Source organism: Gorilla gorilla, chromosome 13 (assembly GCF_029281585.2).
Source record: "Gorilla gorilla gorilla isolate KB3781 chromosome 13, NHGRI_mGorGor1-v2.1_pri, whole genome shotgun sequence".
Taxonomy (NCBI): domain Eukaryota; kingdom Metazoa; phylum Chordata; class Mammalia; order Primates; family Hominidae; genus Gorilla; species Gorilla gorilla.
The window spans coordinates 27717579-27739093 of NC_073237.2; the positions used below are offsets into that span (position 1 = coordinate 27717579).

The 21515-nt window shown below is 38.3% G+C and overlaps 1 protein-coding gene across 4 annotated transcripts in view; it reads right to left on the reverse strand.

Moving 5' to 3' along the window:
• The window catches only part of UNC13B (unc-13 homolog B), a 243295-nt gene that overhangs the window by 149133 nt on the left and 72647 nt on the right, over positions 1–21515 (reverse strand). For all 4 annotated transcript variants that reach the window (XM_063696260.1, XM_031014608.2, XM_031014607.2 and 1 more), the window contains exons 4-6: positions 20053–20170; positions 18811–18934; positions 13282–13355 (exon numbers count right to left, since the gene is read on the reverse strand). In XM_063696260.1, coding sequence (XP_063552330.1) covers positions 13282–13355; positions 18811–18934; positions 20053–20170 — 316 coding nt within the window. The remainder of the gene's footprint in view (positions 1–13281; positions 13356–18810; positions 18935–20052; positions 20171–21515) is intronic.

Sequence of the window (21515 nt, forward strand, 5' to 3'; positions counted from 1 at the left end):
CTGTCCAGGTGGGTATTAAATGCTAGGCCAGTTCAATATCTGAAAATCTACTCATATAATTCACCATATTAAACAGATCAAAAGAGAAAAACTATGTGATCAAATAGATGCAGAAAAAGATGTGATAAAACCCCATACTTTTTCATGACAAAAATGCTTAAAAAATAAGAAAGAAAATAGAATTTCCTTAATCTGATAAAGAGTATCTACCAAAATCCATGGCAAACAGCATACTTTAAAACTTATAAAGCAGTCCCCTTACAGTCAGAAGACAGACAAGGCTCTCCACTCTTACAATGTTAAAAATTATACTAGATGTCTTAGGCATTGAATGTTTTAAATAAAAGGTCATGAGAAACAAGAAAAGTCTGAGAAAATACTACAACCAAGAGAAGCCTAAGGAGACATGACAACTAAGTGTAATGCAATATCCTGGATGAGATCCTGAAACAACAAAAAAGACTCAAGGTAAAAACTGAGGAAATCTGAATAAACTATGGAATTTTAGCTTTATTTTTTAGTTAATAAAATAAAAAAATACTCTTTAGTTAATAATAATGTATCAATATTAGTTCACTAACTGTAACAAATGTATCATACTAACGAAACTGCCTTTGCAAAAATCATAACTAAGGAAAGTATGACAGTGAAAGAAATCAGATCTAACCAGTTCCATCTTGCTTCTAACCGTTAAGCTGTCCTTGTTCATTCCTGGGCATAGGCTGAACTAACTTCGGGAAGGAATTCAGTTCATGGTTTTGACTCTGAAACAAAATTGATAATAGCTATTTTCCAAAAAGACCCCCTTCTTGCCCGGGGACCAGTCTGCCTTTGCAGGACTAACAAATTGGCTACAAGATTAGAAATCACTTTAGGGGTCATGCAGCCTCTGGCTCCAAGAGTCTGAACCTCCCCAAATTGCTTCTGGGAATAACATCACTATTATAAAACCTAAGATCCGTGCTTGAGATATTTTGCAGACCCTGCACTAGATCGATCAGCTGACATCACCCATCTGGCCCAACCAGTTCTGCCATCCCACCCAGGAACAGAAGACAGCAAGAAAAACTCACTTCTACCTGCTCTGATTCCATCTCTGACCTAACCAATCAGCATTCCCCACTTCCCAAACCCCTACCTGTCAAATTATCTTTAAAAACTCTGATGCCCGAATGCTCCGGGAGACTGATTTGAGTAATAATAAAACTGCAGTCTCCTGCACAGCTGGCTCTGAGTGAATTACTCTTTCTCCTCTGCAGTTCCCCTGTCTTCATAAATCAGCTCTGAATAGGCAGCACACAAGGTGAACCCATTGGGCAGTTACACTAATGTAAGATGTTAATAATAAGGGAAACTATAAGATGGGGTGGGGGAGGGGATAAATATCTGCTCAATATTTCTATAAATCTAAAACGTCTAAAAAATGAAGTCTGTTAATAAAAATATATGCATAAACAGGCCCAGCACAATGGCTCACGCCTGTAATCCCAGCACTTTGGGAGTCCAAGGCAGGCGGATCACTGGAGTGCCACTGCACTCCAGCCTGGGTGAAAGAGTAAGAATCTGTCTAAGAAAAAATATATATTATATATATATATAAAATATACATATTATACATAATATATATTATATTATATATAATATATATTATATTATATATACATATATAATATATATAATATATATGTATATTATATATTATATACATATATTATATATTATATATATATAAATAATGTATAAACAATTCAACACTTAGAAAAATAAAGCGTAAGGACTAGGAGAATAAAAACTGTAATTTAAAGATGCAAAACCTAGTTACACAGAAAATCTAAGGGAATCTTTAAACTATCAGAACTATTAATAATAAGAGTTGATGAGTAAGATCAATACTTTAAAAAGATGAGCAGCAAAGCATTTACTTGTAATAGTAATGTGATAACCGACTAGAAAATGTAATTTTTAGAATGTACCATTTGCAACAATTAGGGGAAAAAAATCTAACAAAAGTAGTATAACACCTACATGGAGAAAAAATATATACCCCTCTGCTATAGTCTGAATGTTTGTATCCCACCACCCCTGCCCCCACCAAAAATTCACCTGTGTGATGGTACTAGGAGGTAGGGCCTTTGGGAGATGATTAGGTCATAAGGGTGGAGACTTCATGAATGGCATAAGCACCCTTATAAAAGAGGCTCCAGAGAGCATGCTTCCATCACATGAGAACACAGCAGGGTGCTGTCTATGAACCAGAAAATGGGCCCTCACCAGACAATGAATGTGCCAGTGCCTTGATTTTAGACTTCCCATCCTCCAGAACTATAAGAAATAAGTCTCTGTTGTTTATAAGCTATCCAGTTTGCATTGTTATAGCAATCCAAATAGACTAAGAAATCCCCTATAGCACTTCTCACCTTCTAATACTCAACTATATTTATTATATTTCTTGCTTACTGTCTGATTCTGCCTATGTGATCCATGAGGGTAGGGATCTTCAACCGCTGATGTATATTAAACACAGAATAGTGCATGGTACCTGATGTGTAATAACTGATTTGGTGAATAAATGAATAAATCTCACCAATAAACAGGAAAATACAAATTAAAACAATTTCTATACCTGTTAGATTAACAAAAATTTAAAATCTGATAACATCAAGTATCAGTAAGGAAACAGTGAAACAGGAAAAGGGTAAATGTAAATTGGCACAATCACTTCAGAAAGCAATTTAGTAATATCTACTAAGGTTGAACAGAGCACATCCTACAACCAAGTAACTATCCTTCCAGATATACACCCAGAGACTCTCTCAAATACAAGCATAGAGAAACAGGTCCAGAAATGTTCACTGCAGCATGCATTTATAATAGTGAAAACCTAATTGCCCATGAGTAGGAAAAGTAATACAGTGTGGCACAATCCAACTCTGTAAAGTGGTAGGTGCCCAAATCAGTCTTGATTAGCGCTTCTAGGCCCACAAGGTGTATGGGAAACGTTACACACTGTAGAATAAAAAAGTTAGACTCGATATTGTATTTTTAAAATGATTTTGCAGCAAGTATGATGAAATCTTAATAATTATTGAATCTTAGGGGTAGGTATACACATGGGTTTCCTTTTATTATTCCTGTATTTGTATGTATACTTAATTTTTTTTCATGATAAAAATAGAAAAAGAGAAGAGACAAAAGCCAACTTGAAGAAACTCCCATTAACCAAAGATGAGATCATTTTAGTATCAAAAAGAATGTCCAGCCTGGGCAACATAGCAAGACCCCACCTCCACAAAAAAATTAAAAACTAGCTAGGTGCAGTGATGTGTGCCTGTAGTCTCTGCTACTTGGGAAGCTGAACTGGGAGGATCACTTGAACCTAGATATTCCAGGATGTAGTGAGCTATGATTGTGCCACTGCGCTCCAGCCTGGACAACAGAGCAAGACCCTGTCTCCAAAAAAGAATGATTGCAATGGGCTGAAATACATTATTAAATATACCCAAATTTATAAATACATAGTAATATTCCATTTAAAAAAGAAAATAACTTACTGGTCACCTTGAGAAGTTGCTGAGGCAACAGTTCATTATTCTAAAAATAGATAAAGAGAATGTTTTTCTTATACAGACTATATTTCTGTGAACTGAATAGCTGGTAAGAGAAATTTTTTTTTTTTTTTTTGAGACAGAGTCTCGCTCTGTTGCCCAGGCTGGAGGGCAGTGGTGCAATCTCAGCTCACTGCAAGCTCCGCCTCCTGGGTTCACGCCAATCTCCTGCCTCAGCCTCCCAAGTAGCTGGGACTACAGGCGCCTGCCAACACGCCCGGCTAATTTTTTGTATTTTTAGTAGAGAGGGGGTTTCACTGTGTTAGCCAGGATGGTCTCGATCTCCTGACCTCGTGATCCGCCCGTCTCGGCCTCCCAAAGTGCTGGGATTGAGAAAATTTTTTTATAGACAAATCATAGCTAATAAATGCTGAAGGGATAATATAATTAGACTATCAGACCAGCCACAGTGGCTTCCGCCTGAAATCCCAGCACTTTGGGAGGCCGAGGTGGGCAGATCACTTGAGGCCAGGAGTTTGAGACCAGCCTGGGCAACAAGGTGAAACCCTGTCACTATAAAAAAATACAAAAATTAGCCAGGCATGGTAGTGCACGCCTGTAATCTCAGCTACTCAGGAGGCTGAGGAACTCGGGAGGCGGAGACTGCAGCACCACTGCACGCCAGCCTGGGTGACAAAGTAAGACTGTCTCAAATAAAAATAAATAAATAAAAGAAAGAAAGAAAATCATCATTTTTTCAGACTCTAATAAAATAGTCATTATTATTTGCAGCTAAAACCATTAGATGAAAGGCTGATGGGAAAACATCATAATGAATGAAATGGGCTGACAATACTTGAATCCACTGTTGAATTTTAACATCACCTCTATCACAAAAATGAACTATAACCTAATCTTCAAACTGATAGGTGCACTTTTCAGTTTAAAGGAAATAAGAGAGATAAAGGAACACGGTAAATAAAACCTGGGGACACAATCAGCAAAATCCAGAATGTGCAGAAGTCTACAAAACAGATGAGGGTAAGTGAATGATTTTACAGCTAAGATGATTTAAGGAGCTGAGCTTGGTGTCTCATGCTTGTAAACTCAGCACTTTGGGAGGCCAAGGCAGGCAGATCGCTTGAGCCCACAAGTTTGCGACCAGCCTGGGCAAATGGTGAAACATCATCTCTACAAAAAATACAAAAATAAAATAAAGTAAAATGATTTAAGAGACATGACAGCCAAATGGGCACATCTTATCTGGCTCTTGAAATGAAAAAATCAACTATGAAAACACATCTTCTAGATAATAAAGAAAATTGAAAAGACTAGGTATTGGATGACACTAAGAAATTATTAAGTTCAGTGTGATAATGGCATTGTGGTTTTTTTTAAAAAAAGGATTATCTGTTAGAGATCTATACTGATATATTTATGGGTGAGAAAAGATAATACCTAGGATTGTTTTTTGTTTTTGATACGGAATCTCGCTCTATCACTCAGCCTGGAGTGCAGTGATGTGATCTCGGCTCACTGTAGCCTCTGCCTCCTAGGTTCAAGTGATTCTCCTGCCTCAGCCTCCCAAGTAGGTCGGAATACAGGTTCCCGCCACCACGCCCAGTTAATTTTTGTATTTTTTGGTAGAGACGGGTTTTCACCATGTTGGTCAGGCTGGTCTTGAAATCCTGACCTCAAGTGATCTGACCACCTGGGCCCCCCAAAGTGCTGGGATTACTGGCATGAGCCACCACACCCGGCTGGATTGGTTTTAAAATACTCCGGCAAAAAATGGAAGAGTAGGCCGGGCACGGTGGCTCACGCCTGTAATCCCAGCACTTTGGGAGGCCGAGGCGGGCAGATCACGAGGTCAGAGGATCGAGACCGTCCTGGCTAATACGGTGAAACCCTGTCTCTACTAAAAGATACAAAAAATTAGCCGGGAGCGGTGGTGGGTGCCTGTAGTCCCAGCTACTCCGGAGGCTGAGGCAGGAGAATGGCGCGAACCCGGGAGGCAGAGCTTCCAGTGAGCCGAGATCGCGCCACTGCACTCCAGCCTGGGCGACAGAGAGAGACTCTGTCTCAAAAAAAATAATAAATAAATAAATAAATAAATAAATAAATAAATAAATAAAAATGGAAGAGTAACTCCACATTTTTTCATGTTTCAAAATTTCCATAATAAAAAAGTTTTTAAATGGAATAGCAACCAAAATGAGAGACCACTTCATACAAGCTAAGAATGGAAGAATGGATATAATAAAAAAGATAATAACAAGTGTTGACAAGAATATGAAGAAATTGAAACCCTTATACACTGCTGGTAGGAGTATAAAATGTCACAGCCACTTTGGAAAATAGGCTGGCAGTCTATCAGTTAAATACAGAGTTACCATGTGATCTAGCAATTCCACTCCCAAGTCATACGCAAGAGAAGTGAAAACATATGTCCACACAACATTTTGTATATAAATGTTCGAAGCAGCATTATCCATAACAGTTAACAAGCAGAGAAACAACCCAACTGTCCATCAACTAATGAATGAATTTAAAATGTACTACATCCATACAATGGAATGTTATTTGGCAATAAAAAGGAATTTATTTACATGGTAAAACATGAATGAAACCTTGAAAACATTATGCTAAGTGAAAGAAAACAAAGGACCACATGTTATATAATTTCATTTATATGAAATGTGCAGAATAGGTCCATAGAGACAGAAGGTTGATTAGTGGTTGTATAGGGCTGAGGAGGATAGGGAAGAATGGAGACTGATGGCTAAGGGCACAGGGTTTCTTTATGGGGCAATGAAAATATTCAAAATTGTGGTAATATCCATGGGCACAACTACGAAGCTAGTAAAAGCCACGGAATTGTAAGCTTTAAATGAGTGAACTGTATGGTATATATAAATTATATTTCAACAAAGCTGCTAAAAAGATAAACAGCACAGTGGAAGAAAGACGAAAGACAAAAACTTAGTGAATGCCATACCCTAGAATAAAAACAGAAGGCAAAAATCTGATGTGGAGTTGTGGTGATATCCATAGGGCACAACTGTGAAGATACTAAAAGCCACCGAATTGTAAGCTTCAGATGAGTGAACTGTACGGTATATAAAAATTATATTTCAATAAAACTGCTAAAAAGATAAACAGCACAGTGGAAGACAGGATGAAAGATGAAAATGTAGTGAGTGGCATACCCTAGAATAAAAACAGAAAGCAACAAAGATACTCCTCGAGAAGAGCAACTCAAAGACACATAATTGTCAGATTCTCCAAAGTTGAAATGAAGGAAATAATGTTAAGGGCAACCAGAGAGAAAGGTCGGGTTACCCACAAAGGGAAGCCCATCAGACTAACAGCGGATCTCTTGGCAGAAACTCTACAAGCCAGAAGAGAGTGGGGGCCAATATTCAACATTCTTAAAGAAAAGAATTTTCAACCCAGAATTTCATATCCAGCCAAACTAAGCTTCATAAGTGAAGGAGAAATAAAATCTTTTACAAACAAGCAAATGCTGAGAGATTTTGTCACCACCAGGCCTGCCCTACAAGAGCTCCTGAAGGAAGCACTAAACATGGAAAGGAACAACCAGTACCAGCCACTGCAAAAACATGCCAAATTGTAAGGACCATCGATGCTAGGAAGAAACTGCATCAACTAACGAGCAAACTAACCAGGTAACATCATAATGACAGGATCAAATTCACAAATAACAATATTAACCTTAAATGTAAATGGGCTAAATGCTCCAATTAAAAGACACAGACTGGCAAACTGGATAAAGAGTCAAGACTCATCAGTGTGCTGTATTCAGGAAGCCCATCGCATGTGCAGAGACACACACAGACTCAAAATAAAGGGATGGAGGAAGATCTACCAAGCAAAAGGAAAACAAAAAAAGGCAGGGGTTGCAATCCTAGTCTCTGATAAAACAGACTTTAAACCAACAAAGATCAAAAGAGACCAAGAAGGCCATTACATAATGGTAAAGGGATCAATTCAACAAGAAGAGCTAACTATCTTAAATATACATGCACCCAATACAGGAGCACCCAGATTCATAAAGCAAGTCCTTAGAGACCTACAAAGAGACTTAGACTCCTACACAATAATAATGGGAGACTTTAACACCCCACTGTCAACATTAGACAGCTCGAAACAGAAAGTTAACAAGGATATCCAGGAATTGAACTCAGCTCTGCACCAAGCAGACCTAATAGACATCTACAGAACTCTCCACCCCAAATCAACAGAATATACATTCTCCTCAGCACCACACCGCACTTACTCCAGAATTGACCACATAGTTGGAAGTAAAGCACTCCTCAGCAAATGTAAAAGAACAGAAATTATAACAAACTGTCTCTCAGAGTACAGTGCAATCAAACTAGAATTCACGATTAAGAAACTCATTCAAAACCACTCAACTACATAGAAACTCAACAACCCGCTCCTGAATGACTACTGGGTATATAATGAAATGAAGGCAGAAATAAAGATGTTCTTTGAAACCAATGAGAACAAAGACACAACATACTAGAATCTCTGGGACACATTTAAAGCAATGTGTAGAGGGAAATTTATAGCACTAAATGCCCACAAGAGAAAGCAGGAAAGATCTAAAATTCACACCCTAACATCAAAATTAAAAGAACTAGAAAAGCAAGAGCAAACACATTCAAAAGCTAGCAGAAGGCAAGAAATAACTAAGATCAGGGCAGAACTGAAGGAGACAGAGACACAAAAAACCCTTCAAAAAAATCAATGTATCCAGGAGCTGGTTTTTTGAAAAAATCAACAAAATTGATAGACTGCTAGCAAGACTAATAAAGAAGAAAAGAGAGAAGAATCAAATAGATGCAGTAAAAAATGATAAAGGGGATATCACCACCGATCCCACAGAAATACAAACTACCATCAGAGAATACTATAAACACCTCTACGCAAATAAACTAGAAAATCTAGAAGAAATGGATAAATTCCTCGACACATACACCATTCCAAGAATGAACCAGGAAGAAGTTGAATCTCTGAATAGACCAATAACAGGATCTGAAATTGAGGCAATAATTAATAGCTTACTAACCAAAAAAAGTCCAGGACCAGAGAGATTCACAGCCGAAGTCTACCAGACGTACAAGGAGGAGCTGGTACCATTCCTTCTGAAACTATTCCAATCAACAGAAAAAGAGGGAATCCTCCCTAACTCATTTTATGAGGCCAGCATCATCCTGATACCAAAGCCTGGCAGAGACACAACAAAAACAGAGAATTTTAGACCAATATCCCTGATGAACATCGATGCAAAAATCCTTAATAAAATACTGGCAAACTGAATCCAGCAGCACATCAAAAAGCTTATCCACCATGAGTAAGTGGGCTTCATCCCTGGGATGCAAGACTGGTTCAACGTACGCAAATCAATAAAAGTAATTCAGCATATAAACAGAACCAAAGACAAAAACCACATGATTATCGCAATAGATGCAGAAAAGGCCTTTGACAAAATTCAGCAGCCCTTCATGCTAAAAACTCTCAACAAATTAGGTATTGATGGGACCTATCTCAAAATAATAAGAGCTATTTATGACAAACCCACAGCCAATATCATACTGAATGGGCAAAAACTGGAAGCATTCCCTTTGAAAACTGGCACAAGACAGGGATGCCCTCTCTCACCACTCCTATTCAACATAGTGTTGGAAGTTCTGGCCAGGGCAATCAGGCAGGACAAAGAAATAAAGGGTATTCAATTAGAAAAAGAGGAAATCAAATTGTCCCTGTTTGCAGATGACATGATTGTATATCTAGAAAACCCCATCGTCTCAGCCCAAAATCTCCTTAAGCTGATAAGCAACTTCAGCAAAGTCTCAGGATACAAAATCAATGTGCAAAAATCACAAGCATTCCTATACACCAATAACAGACAAACAGCCAAATTATGAGTGAACTCCCATTCACAATTGCTTCAAACAAAATAAAATAGCTAGGAATCCAACTTACAAGGGATGTGAAGGACCTCTTCAAGGAGAACTACAAACCACTGCTCAACGAAATAAAAGAGGATACAAACAAATGGAAGAACATTCCATGCTCATGAATAGGAAGAATCAATATCATGAAAATGGCCATACTGCCCAAGGTAATTTATAGATTCAATGCCATCCCCCCATCAAGCTACCAATGACTTTCTTCACAGAATTGGAAAAAACTACTTTAAAGTTCATATGGAAACAAAAAAGAGCCCACATTGCCAAGTCAATCCTAAGCCAAAAGAACAAAGCTGGAGGCATCATGCTACCTGACTTCAAACTATATTACAAGGCTACAGTAACTAAAACAGCATGGTACTGGTACCAAAACAGAGATATAGACCAATGGAAGAAAACAGAGCCCTCAGAAATAATATCACACATCTACAACCATCTGATCTTTGACAAACCTGACAAAAACAAGAAATGGGAAAAGGATTCCCTATTTAACAAATGGTGCTGGGAAAACTGGCTAGCCATATGTAGAAAGCTGAAACTGGATCCCTTCCTTACACCTTATACAAAAATTCATTCAAGATGGATTAAAGACTTAAATGTTAGACCTAAAACCATAAAAACCCTAGAAGAAAACCTAGGCAATACCATTCAGGACATAGGCATGGGCAAGGACTTCATGACGAAAACACCAAAAGCAATGGCATCAAAAGCCAAAATTGACAAATGGGATCTAATTAAACTAAAGAGCTTCTGCACAGCAAAAGAAACTACCATAAGAGTACACAGGCAACCTACACAATGGGAGAAAATTTTTGCAATCTACTCATCTGACAAAGGGCTAATATCCAGAATCTACAAAGAACTTAAACAAATTTACAAGGAAAAAAAAACAACCCCATCAAAAAGTGGGCAAAGGATATGAACAGACACTTCTCAAAAGAAGACATTTATGCAGCCAACAGACACATGAAAAAATGCTCATCATCACTGGCCATCAGAGAAATGCAAATCAAAACCACAATGAGATACCATCTCACACCAGTTAGAATGGCAATCATTAAAAAGTCAGGAAACAACAGGTGCTGGAGAGGATGTGGAGAAATAGGAACACTTTTACACTGTTGGTGGGACTGTAAACTAGTTCAACCATTGTGGAAGACAGTGTGGCAATTCCTCAGGGATCTAGAACTAGAAATACCATTTGACTCAGCCATCCCATTACTGGGTATATACCCAAAGGATTATAAATCATGCTGCTATAAAGACACATGCATGCGTATGTTTATTGCGGCACTATTCACAATAGCAAAGACCTGGAACCAACCCAAATGTCCAATAATGATAGGCTGGATTAAGAAAATGTGGCACATATACACCATGGAATACTATGCAGCCGTAAAAAATGATGAGTTCATGTCCTTTGTAGGGACATGGATGAAGCTGGAAACCATCATTCTCAGCAAACTATCGCAAGGACAAAAAACCAAACATCGCATGTTCTCACTCACAGGTGGGAATTGAGCAATGAGAACACTTGGACACAGGAAGGGGAACATCACACACTGGGGCCTGTTGTGGGGTTGGGGGAGGGGGGAGGGATAGCATTAGGAGATATACCTAATGTAAATGACGAGTTAATGGGTGCAGCACATCAACATGGCACATGTATACATATGTAACAAACCTGCACATTGTGCACATGTACCCTAAAACTTAAAGTATAAAAATAATAAAATTTAAAAAAAAAAAACAGGAAGCAAAAATCTGATATGCAGTTGGGAACCACAGACCAAGAACCATTATTATTAGAACTTATAAAATTCCACAATTTTTATATAAGTTATATTTGGTTTTTAAATTGTTTTAATCCCTTCTTTTGATTCTGCATAATGACACAGAGTAAAGCCTATAAAATGAAAATTACAACATGCTTCTTTACTAGGAAAACAAAGATGATGGCAGTCTGAAAGGCTGAATACCACTCCACAGCCAGGCTTGGGAAGAACGAAAACACAAAGTAAAGTACATGAAAAGATAGCACAAATGCTCAGAGTTACTAAGTGGAGAAGGAGGACTGGAGCTTTCAACAATGAAGAAAAGTTAGGATGTTGGTGTGGACATGAGAAGAGTTGTACAGCTTAATAACAGAAAGCCTACCAAGAATAAAGGAGGTAACGGAAAACCCTGAAAAGAATAGATGTTGCTTGTCCCAAATGCCATTTCTTCATCTTTCATTTAACTCACTGTGGGTTGAACTATGTCCTAAAAGATATGTTAGACTTCTAACCCTAAGTATCTGTGAATATGACCTTATTTGGAAAAAAGGTCTCTGCAGATATAATCAAATTAATTCAATGACTGTTGTCCTTACAAGAAAAATGGAAATTTAGACACAGACACACAGAGACAGGAGAATGCATTGTGAAGACACAGACAGACACACAGGGAGGCACATGACAACAGAGGCAGAGATTAGAATGATACATCTACAAGCTAAGGAACAGCAAGGACTGCCAGCAACCATCAGAGGTAGGAGAAGAGTACAGGATGCTTCCTCCTTCAGAGCCTCTAGACGGAGCTGAACTGATCCTGCTGACAGCCTAATTTCAGACTTCCAGTCTCCAGAACTGTGTGAAAACAAATTTTGGTTGCTGTAAGTCACCTAGTTTGTGGTACTTCGTTATGGCAGCTGTAGGAAACAAATACAGTCATCAAACCACTGCATTTTGGCTTTCTGTACTAGTCTATGGATGTATACTCATCATCAATCACCAAATCCAATAGCTCTATTTCATAATTCACTTGATTTAACATGTGATACTGTCAAGAATTTCTGCCTTGAATCTCTTTTTTTCTTTGTTCCATTAATCTTTCCTGGTTATCTTATTCTCTCTCTTTAAGGTTGCCCTTTCTCAGTCTCCTTTGTTTCTCAGAATTCTATGTCTAAGGTTTCCCAAGATTTTGTTCCTGTTCTTTAATACTGTCTCCATATGCTCTATGCTCTACCTGAGCAAGGTTTTCCATACCTATGACTTCAGTTGTTACTAATATATTAATGAAGCTCTATGCCTACAGCTCCCTACCCCATTCAAACCTCAACTTCAGATTATCTCATGGAATTGTTTATCAACTATTTCTGCTGAAATATCCTCTGGCACTCAAAGTATATCTTATAATCAGACCCATTTTTTAGTAGCCCACATGTCCAAAATAAACAAATTTATCATCTTTTCCTTCCATCAGCAATAACAAAAACATTCTCCAATCCTGATGCCCCAGGTTGAGCTGAATGCATTCTCTTATACACACCAGCCTCATCTCTGGAGGTAAGTTAGGACCAGCAAGAACAAACAATGCAATAGTCTAAACATCCTCAAAAACAGGACACAAATAAGAATAATATCCAAAAACCTGAGAGACAGTAGAAGCAAAAGAAATGCCTCCAACTCACAGGTGTAACAAAAGAGGACAGATTCCCTGGTACAAGCTCCCTCTCTAACAGTCTACAGCCAGACTAGTACCACAGTATGGGAGAGTGGGAAGAATAGAATAAATGGGAGATGGAACCTTCTAGTGACATTTCAGGCAATCTTCTAACTGCCTTTTTTCTTTAATGCAATTTAAGTGATTTCATTGTCAGGACAACATGCTCTTGGGCCCCTCCCTGGGCAACCTATAAAGAGCATTGGAGATTTTCCCCCATCTCTCTATACTGCAAATAAGGCTGCTCCTACCTCATTGTCAGCTCCCAAGGCATTGATTTGCTCCCATTTGTAGGTCCAATATCTGGCTTCCTCCTCTGGGATATCTACCATAAAAAAAAGAAGAAAAAGAAAAGAAATCACATCAGCAGGTAATAAATCATCGGCAGATAACACTTTACTCTGTCTAATGACTGAAGTCAGAGGGTGGTAGTGACGCACAAGTTTTAACTGATGGTTTGGTTCTTGTCATGAACATTATCTTTACTCTTCACAAAAACCAATACAAAGTACTGTTATTCCCATTGTTATTTTGTAGATGAAGAAGCTGAAGCTCAGAGAGCTAAAATAATCTGGTCAGGGTCACAGTTTATAAAGAGATGAGCCATGATTCAAACCATGGTTTGTATGATTCCAAAAACTACATTCTTTCTATGTAACCATACTACCTTCCCCTCAGCAAGACCAAAACCATCCAAAGGATTAGCTTAGAAGAAAAGTTACATGCTGAGATACTGAGATGCTCAAAAGTCAAAGGTTTTCTCCCAAAAAAATTAAAAGTAGAATTACCATGTGACATAGTTCTCCCACTTTGGATTATATATACGAAAGAGGTGAAAGCAGGATCTCAAAGAGATATTTGCACACCCAAGTTCCTAGTAGCATTATTCACAATAGCCAAGAGTTGAAGCAACCCAAGTGTCCACTAATGGATGAAATGATCAACAAAATGAGAGATTTACATACAACAGAGCATTATTCAGCCTTAAAAGGAAGAAAATCCTGCCACATGCCATAACATGGATAAACTTTGAGGACATTACACTAAATGAAATGAGTCCATCACAAAAAAGACAAATACTGTATGATTTCACTTCTCTAAGGTAACTAAAGTAGTCAAATTCACAGAAAAGAAAGAATGGTCGTTGCCAGTGGCTGTGGGGAGGGGGAAATGAGAAGCTGTTTGATGGAGACAGAGTTTTAGTTTTGCAAGGTGAAAAAGTTCTGGATATCTGTTGCACAACAATGTGAATGTACTTAACACTAGTGAACTGTACACTTAAAAATGGTTAAGATGCTAAATTTTCAGTTATGTCTCTTACCACAATTAAAAATTTTTTAAAAGAAGCTATTAAAAAATACTCATAGGTTTTATGCCTGGAAAATATTAGATGCTCAAATATTTGTTAAGTGAGTCTCTAAGTGAAAATATTTGAATTCTTAAAAAATAACGGTATAATGGTATATCCTCATTTCTAAACATTTTACATTGACTATAACAACTTCTCCCCAAAACTCACCTTTTAAAAACATCAAGTATGACCATCTAACCAGCACTGAAGAGAAACACTCAGGCAATATATGGATCATATCAACTTCAGAGACATTTCAACTGATACACTTTCTAGTAGCCACGTGAATAAAGCAAATATAGCCCTTTCCTTTCTCCTTTGTTCCACCTGTCCAAAACTTCAGCTCCTTCCCTTCAACTAGCTCTTTAACAACTGGTAGCAATATTTCAAAGTCTTATTTAAAAACACTTACACACACCTTCAAATAGTCTACAACGTAATTTGTATAGTGCTTTCTCATCCATATGGTACACCCATAAAATGGTATACTATGCACCTGTTACAAAGAAGGAGAGTGGCAAGTGCAAGGTGGAAGAGGAGCTGCTGCTGCTGCGGGTCTATATGCTCTGATGTGGGATGATTCACCAAGATATATTAAGTGCAAAACAGCAAGGCACAGGGAATGTGTTAGAATATGCTACTATTTGCGTTTTAAAAAGAAGATGGTGGGGTGTGTGTGTGTGTGTGTGTGTGCTTATATTCAGAAACTGACTCTGGAAAGATACACAAGAAAGTATTAATAGTGGTAGCCTATAGGAAGAAAATGGATTTCTGAAGGGACTTTTCACTGGATAACTTTTTAAACCATTATTAATTTATTCCTGCCTCATTCCACAAAAATAGTTTTAAGAAGAAAAAATATAGAGAGATACAAGCATGTTTATCGCAGTGCTATTTATAACAGTACAAACTTCAAACAATCAAAATACCCAACAGGAAGTGGTTAAATGTATTATACAAATAGTTAAAATTAAAAGCCCAGGCTCTAGAGTCAGACCATGGCCAAAATACTTAAATACTCTCTGTCTTAGTTTGCTTATCTCTAAAGTGGGGAATAATAGTTGGGCCTGCCTCAAAGGACTGAAATAAGGATTACTGAGCTAACATATGTAAATACTTAGTGACATGCCCACCAACACACAATAATTCACCATAAATGTTACTTTGTTATTATTGATTTTTTTTTTTTTTTTGAGACAGAGTCTTGCTCTATCGCCTAGGCTGGAGAGCAGTGGCGGAATCTCGGCTCACTGCAACCTCCATGCCTCCTGGGTTCAAGCGATTCTCCTGCCTCAGCCTCCTAAGTAGCTGAGATTACAGGCACATGACACCTTGCCCAGCTAATTTTTTGTATTTTTAGTAGAAATGGGGTTTCACCATGTTGGTCAGGCTGGTCTTGAACTCCTGACCTCATGATCCACCCACCTCAGCCTCCCAAAATGCTGGGATTACAGGTGTGAGCCACCATGCCAGGCCCTGATTTTTAAATAAAATCAACTACTAAAAGTAGAAGAATAATGTCTATTTTATATAACATTTGTAACTATGTAATTAGTGAGTGAAATCAGTCAAAAAGTAATACAACATTAAAAAAACAACCATTTAAAGTCTCTGGAAATGGTTCTAAGTGCATACAGCAAAAGAAAAAACATTTATTCAAGAATATCTACTAAAATTTGGTGAAAATGGCCAATATCTGTGGTATTTGAACCAAGACCCACTCCCTCCAATTGATTTTCCCTTCACTTGCAGCTTGGTCTACAGTCCCACAAGAAAGACTTCCTTTCTATTTTTCTGAAATAATAGTTGTTCTGAGTTTAGTTCTTTCTGAGCTAGCTGGAAAATCATGTCATTTTTGCTTAAATCACCATAGGATACAAGATACAAATACACTGAGATGATAAAATGACAGCAATAACAATAGGATATGCAAATATCAATAATATGAACAGTAAAAAATTAAAATAAAACTAATAGAAATCAACTAAACTAAAACAAGATACTGTTGCAGGAAGTCAGGGACCCTGAATGGAGGGACTGGCTGAAGCCATGGCAGAAGAACATAAATTGTGAAGATTTCATGGACATTTATTAGTTCCCCAAATTAATACTTTTATAATTTCTTAAGCCTGTCTTTACTGCAATCTCTGAACATAAATTGTGAAGATTTCATGGACACTTATCACTTCCCCAATCAATACTCGAGATTTCCTATGCCTGTCTTTACTCTAATCTCTTAATCCCGTCATCTTTGTAAGCTGAGGTTGAATGTGGCCTCAGGACCCTGTGAGGATTGTGTTAACTGCACAAATTGTTTAAATAATATGAAATCTGGGCACCTTGAAAAAAGAACAGGATAACAGCGATGTTCAGGGAAAAAGAGAGATAACCTTGAAGGCTGGCTGCCTGTGGGCCGGGCGGAACAGAGCCATATTTCTCTTCTTTCAAAAGCAAATAGGAGACATATCGCTGAATTCTTTTTCTCAGCAAGGAACATCCCTGAGAAAGAGAATGCGTCCCTAAGGGGAGGCCTCTGAAATGGCTGCTTTGGGGATGTCTGTCTTTTACAGTTGTAGATAAGGGATGAAATAAGCCCCGGTCTCCTGTAGCACTCCCAGGCTTATTAGGACAAGGAAATTCCTGCCTAATAAATTTTGGTCAGACCGGTTGTCTGCTCCCAAACCCTGTCTCCTGATAAAATGTTATCAATGACAATGCATGCCCGAAACTTTATTAGCAATTTTAATTTCGCCCCAGTCCTGTGATCTCGCTCTGCCTCCATTTACCTTGTGATATTTTATTACCCTGTGAAGCATGTGATCTCTGTGACCCACACCCTATTCGTACACTCCCTCCTCTTTTGAAAATCACCAATAAAAACTTGCTGGTTTTGCGCCTTGGGGGGCATCACAGAACCTGCTGACATGTGACGTCTCCCCTGGACACCCAGCTTTAAAATTTCCCTCTTTTGTACTCTTTCCCTTTATTTCTTAGACCGGCCGACACTTAGGAAAAATAGAAAAGGACCCATGTGAAATATTGGGGGCTGAATTTCCCCCGATAAGGTATCATACAAAATAATCAAATAAAGATTAACCATTGGGAAACACAAAAGACTGCCAAGGATGTGCAGAAACAGGCACTCCCCAGATATAATTTATAAGAGTATAAATTGGTATAACCTTTTGGACAAGGAACTTAGTAGATTCCATAAAAAGTAATGATGTACTTATACTTTGATCCAGCAATTCTACTTTAAGAAATTTATTCTAGACTCAAAATGGGCAAAGATATACAGAGTTATTAGTTCGCGGTATACAACATCAAAAAAAAAAAAAGAAAAAACCTACATGTCAATCAATAAAGGATTACTTAAATAAATTATGGTAGGCCAGGCATGGTGGCTCACGCTTGTAATTCCAGCACTTTAGGAAGCAGAGGTGGGCGGATTGTTTGAGGTCAGGAGTTCGAGACCAGCCTGACCAACATGGTGAAACCCTGTCTCTACTAAAAATTACAAAAAATTAGCCAGGTGTGGTAGCACAAGCCTGTAATCTCAGTGACTCTGGAGGCTGAGACATGAGAATTACTTGAACCCAGGAGGCAGAGGTTGCAGTGAGCCAAGATCATGCCACTGCCCTAAAGCCTGGGCAGAGCAAGACTCCATCTCAAAAAAAGGAAAAAAAAAAAAAAAAAAAAAAAAAGATAAATTATGGTAGAGGCATCTGTTCAGATGAATAAGATAGATCTTAAAGTATAACATGGAGCGATGTTCAGGATAAATGTCTAAGCAGTTTGTAAAACACTATATATCAGCAAATAAATATTACATAGGGTATGATCCAAATTTTGCCAAAATAAGTTTTTGGAAAATAAATATCATGTGTCTAAACCAAAATACAAGAATGTTAACAGTGGTTTCACACTGGAGAATGCAAAGAAGATTAAAGGAACTGGGAAAATAAACTTTTAACTTTATCCATGTACATTTCCTTACTATTTGAATTTTTATCATGAGCATGTATTGTGATTTAATTTACATTTTAAATTATTATTCTATTTATCAGTGCTATTTAATACTTAAATTAACAAATCAGAAGGTATATATAGTCACTTCAAGACAATAAATGTTTATTTTCAAAATAATAAATCTAACAAGCAAATATTTCATAAGTCATTATAATAAATAGTCACAGAAAATTAAATGAGTTGAAGAGAATGCTTTTTAGTGTAGATTCTTTAATGAGCACTATTCTATATTCTATTTTGCACCATTCCCTGGGTGAAGTGTTATGAGAAAGAGTGAATGAAGACAGAATATCCTCAAAGGAGATGGCTGAGGTGACAGAATATACATTAATGAAACAACTAGCAAACAATTCCAAACAATATGGTAAAAATTATTAAATAGTTTTAAAATTTTACTCACCAAAAGGCAACTCAAATCTTGTATCAAGCAAAATTTTATGAGGAGTTGGGTTTCTAGTTCCACAGATCTCATCGTCTTTCATTAACGTCTCTGCCTCTAATGTGGACCATTCCCCAGGCCCTTCCTAGGAAACAAAGATGTAAGATTAAAGTTTAATCTTTCTTGGCTCCCTCTTAGTTCAAGAGTCAGGTTTTTTTCTCTGAAGTTCCTTGTTTGAGCTTCTGAGGGCCATTCACATCCTGATAAGGCAAACACACCACTGTCACCACCTGCCTCCACTGCATGTGGCTTCTGTTTTCCCTCTTTGGTGGGGAGAGCAGCTTTCACTGTGCTCAGCTCTGCAGGTCTAATGAGGACAGAATGTCTGGAGTACCATACTCTAAAACTAAGTACCTCTGTGGATCAATATTTAACCTGCACAGTTCTTAATGACTGTGTCACTGTTTCTAGTCAGTAAAAAGCTACTAACATTGCTGGCTAAATAGGATTGAACTGGGGCAGCAATGAAAATGAACTGCCCATCTGCCTGGGGAGTAGAGACTTATCTAGAACTAAAAGAAATACAGAAAATAGAGGCAATTTCAACTTCCCCACTCCCAGAGAAAACTCATGGTCCATGTTAACACCAAACAGGAATATAACAGATTTTGTCCAGGTCCAAAGTGGGGAAATGATGCTGAGCTATGGTCTAGTCTAGGAAAGTGAGGCAAGAGTTCAATCCTAGAAATAACGTATAGAGACAGTGTGAATACAAATTGCCAAGCCTGGTAGTTCCTTAAACTCTGTCAGGCTTACATGCAGAAGAAGGGCACTGAAAACTAGTTCCTTGGAGATTGGTAACTCAAAGAAACAAAGCAGAGAATAGCCAGCCAGCTGGCTAAGGAAGTTTAATGGGACTCCTCCCAGGGCAGTGACTTAGAGGAGAACACAGAAACCACAAGTACCCTAAGTAAACACACACACCGACACACACATACCTCAGAAGGGGCTATCTACCTGATAAGGCTGAAGAGGTGCTCTGGAGCCTATGAGTTCAGTCACAGGACACAGGGTAGGCCAGACATAAATAAAATCATCTGAACCTTCAGGTGAAGTTAGGAACAGGCAGGTTGCATGCCCTCTAATTAGAAAGGGGGAAGAATAATCCAAGATGCATGGATGAATATTAGCTAAAGTGGAGCTAGCATGGGGAGAAGCATGGGCTGGGAACCATACTTCCAAACAGAAAATGCAATGACTGACCTCATCCGACTGACGAATAGTCTTCAGCGCAATCCACACAGTCCCCACCATGGTGTCCCAGATCAGTCCTTTGTTCCATACCTCCACACTTAGACCCAGGTCCAGGCGACTAATCTCACTAAGGGAAAGAGGAAAGCCCTTTGAGGAAAGCTAGACAATATGAAAGAAACAACTACCGCTCCTGTTTTGCTAAACTTTGAATGCTTTCTCACCAGGATCCTGTCTTCAGGAAAAATCAAAATTTCCCAGAATGCCGCGAACATTTTTAGGCTCCAAGAAACCTATATAAGGTATCCATAGAAAACTGCCTTTGTTACAGTTAAATAAGTTCCAGAGACCTGCTGCTATACCACATAGTGCCTCCAGTTAGCAATAAGGTACTGTGCACCTCAAAATTTAAGAGGGTAGATTTCATATTAAATGCTCTTAACACACACATACAACAAAAAAAAGGAGACACAAGTAAACTTTTAGAGGTGATAAATATATTTACTACCTTGATTATGGTGATGGTAACACAAGTATATATATGTCTAAATTGTATACATTAATTATGTACAGTTTTTTATATCCCAATTAAACCTCAGTGGGGATGGGGGGGGGGGAAAAGAAAGAAAAATGCCTTTGTCTATCCATTCTTTCCGCTTTGGAGATACAATCATAATTAGACTAATGCAGTTTCACACAATATGAGGCCAAGTAATAAGGACATTATTGCCAGGCCTGCCTGCCAATTTCCACCCATAGGCAACAGTTTCATATGTTTTATTGTTAACTAACACTGCTTCAACTTAAACTACACACTGTATACAGGAAACTTTTAGGAAAGGTAAGTCTACTTTACAAGATTTATGAGGCTGGGCATGGTGGCTCAAGCCTGTAATCCCAGCACTTTGGGAGGTGCACGGATCACCTGAGGTCAGGAGTTTGAGACCAGCTTGGCCAACATGGCAAAACCCTGTCTCTGCTAAAAATACAAAAATTAGCTGGGCATGGTGGCACACGCCTGTAATCCCAGCTACTTGGGAGGCTGAGGCACAAGAATCACTTGAACCCAGGAGGCAGAGCCAAGATCACGCCACTGCACTCCAGCCTGAGTGACAGAGCCAGACTCCATCCCCACCAAAAAAGCCAGGGGGAGGGGGGGATTTATGAAAGGGAGTCCAGGTAGAAGTAGGGTCCCTGAGAACATATAAGTTTGATAGGAACATGTGGTCACAGGCAAGTGAGGTGCTCTAGAGTGTGCTAGTTCACACCACTCAGTCCCTGGAGGCTCATTAATCATTATTAAGCTAGATACTGTCACTTATAAGCAAAATTATTACCATGGGATAATGATAAATATAATGATTTTCCTATAATAATAACCAGGGGAAAAAATTCGAAAAGAAATCATTCCATAAAGAGCCAGATAAGCACTATTTAAAAGCAGTATCATACATGGTTGAATATCTGCTTGGAAG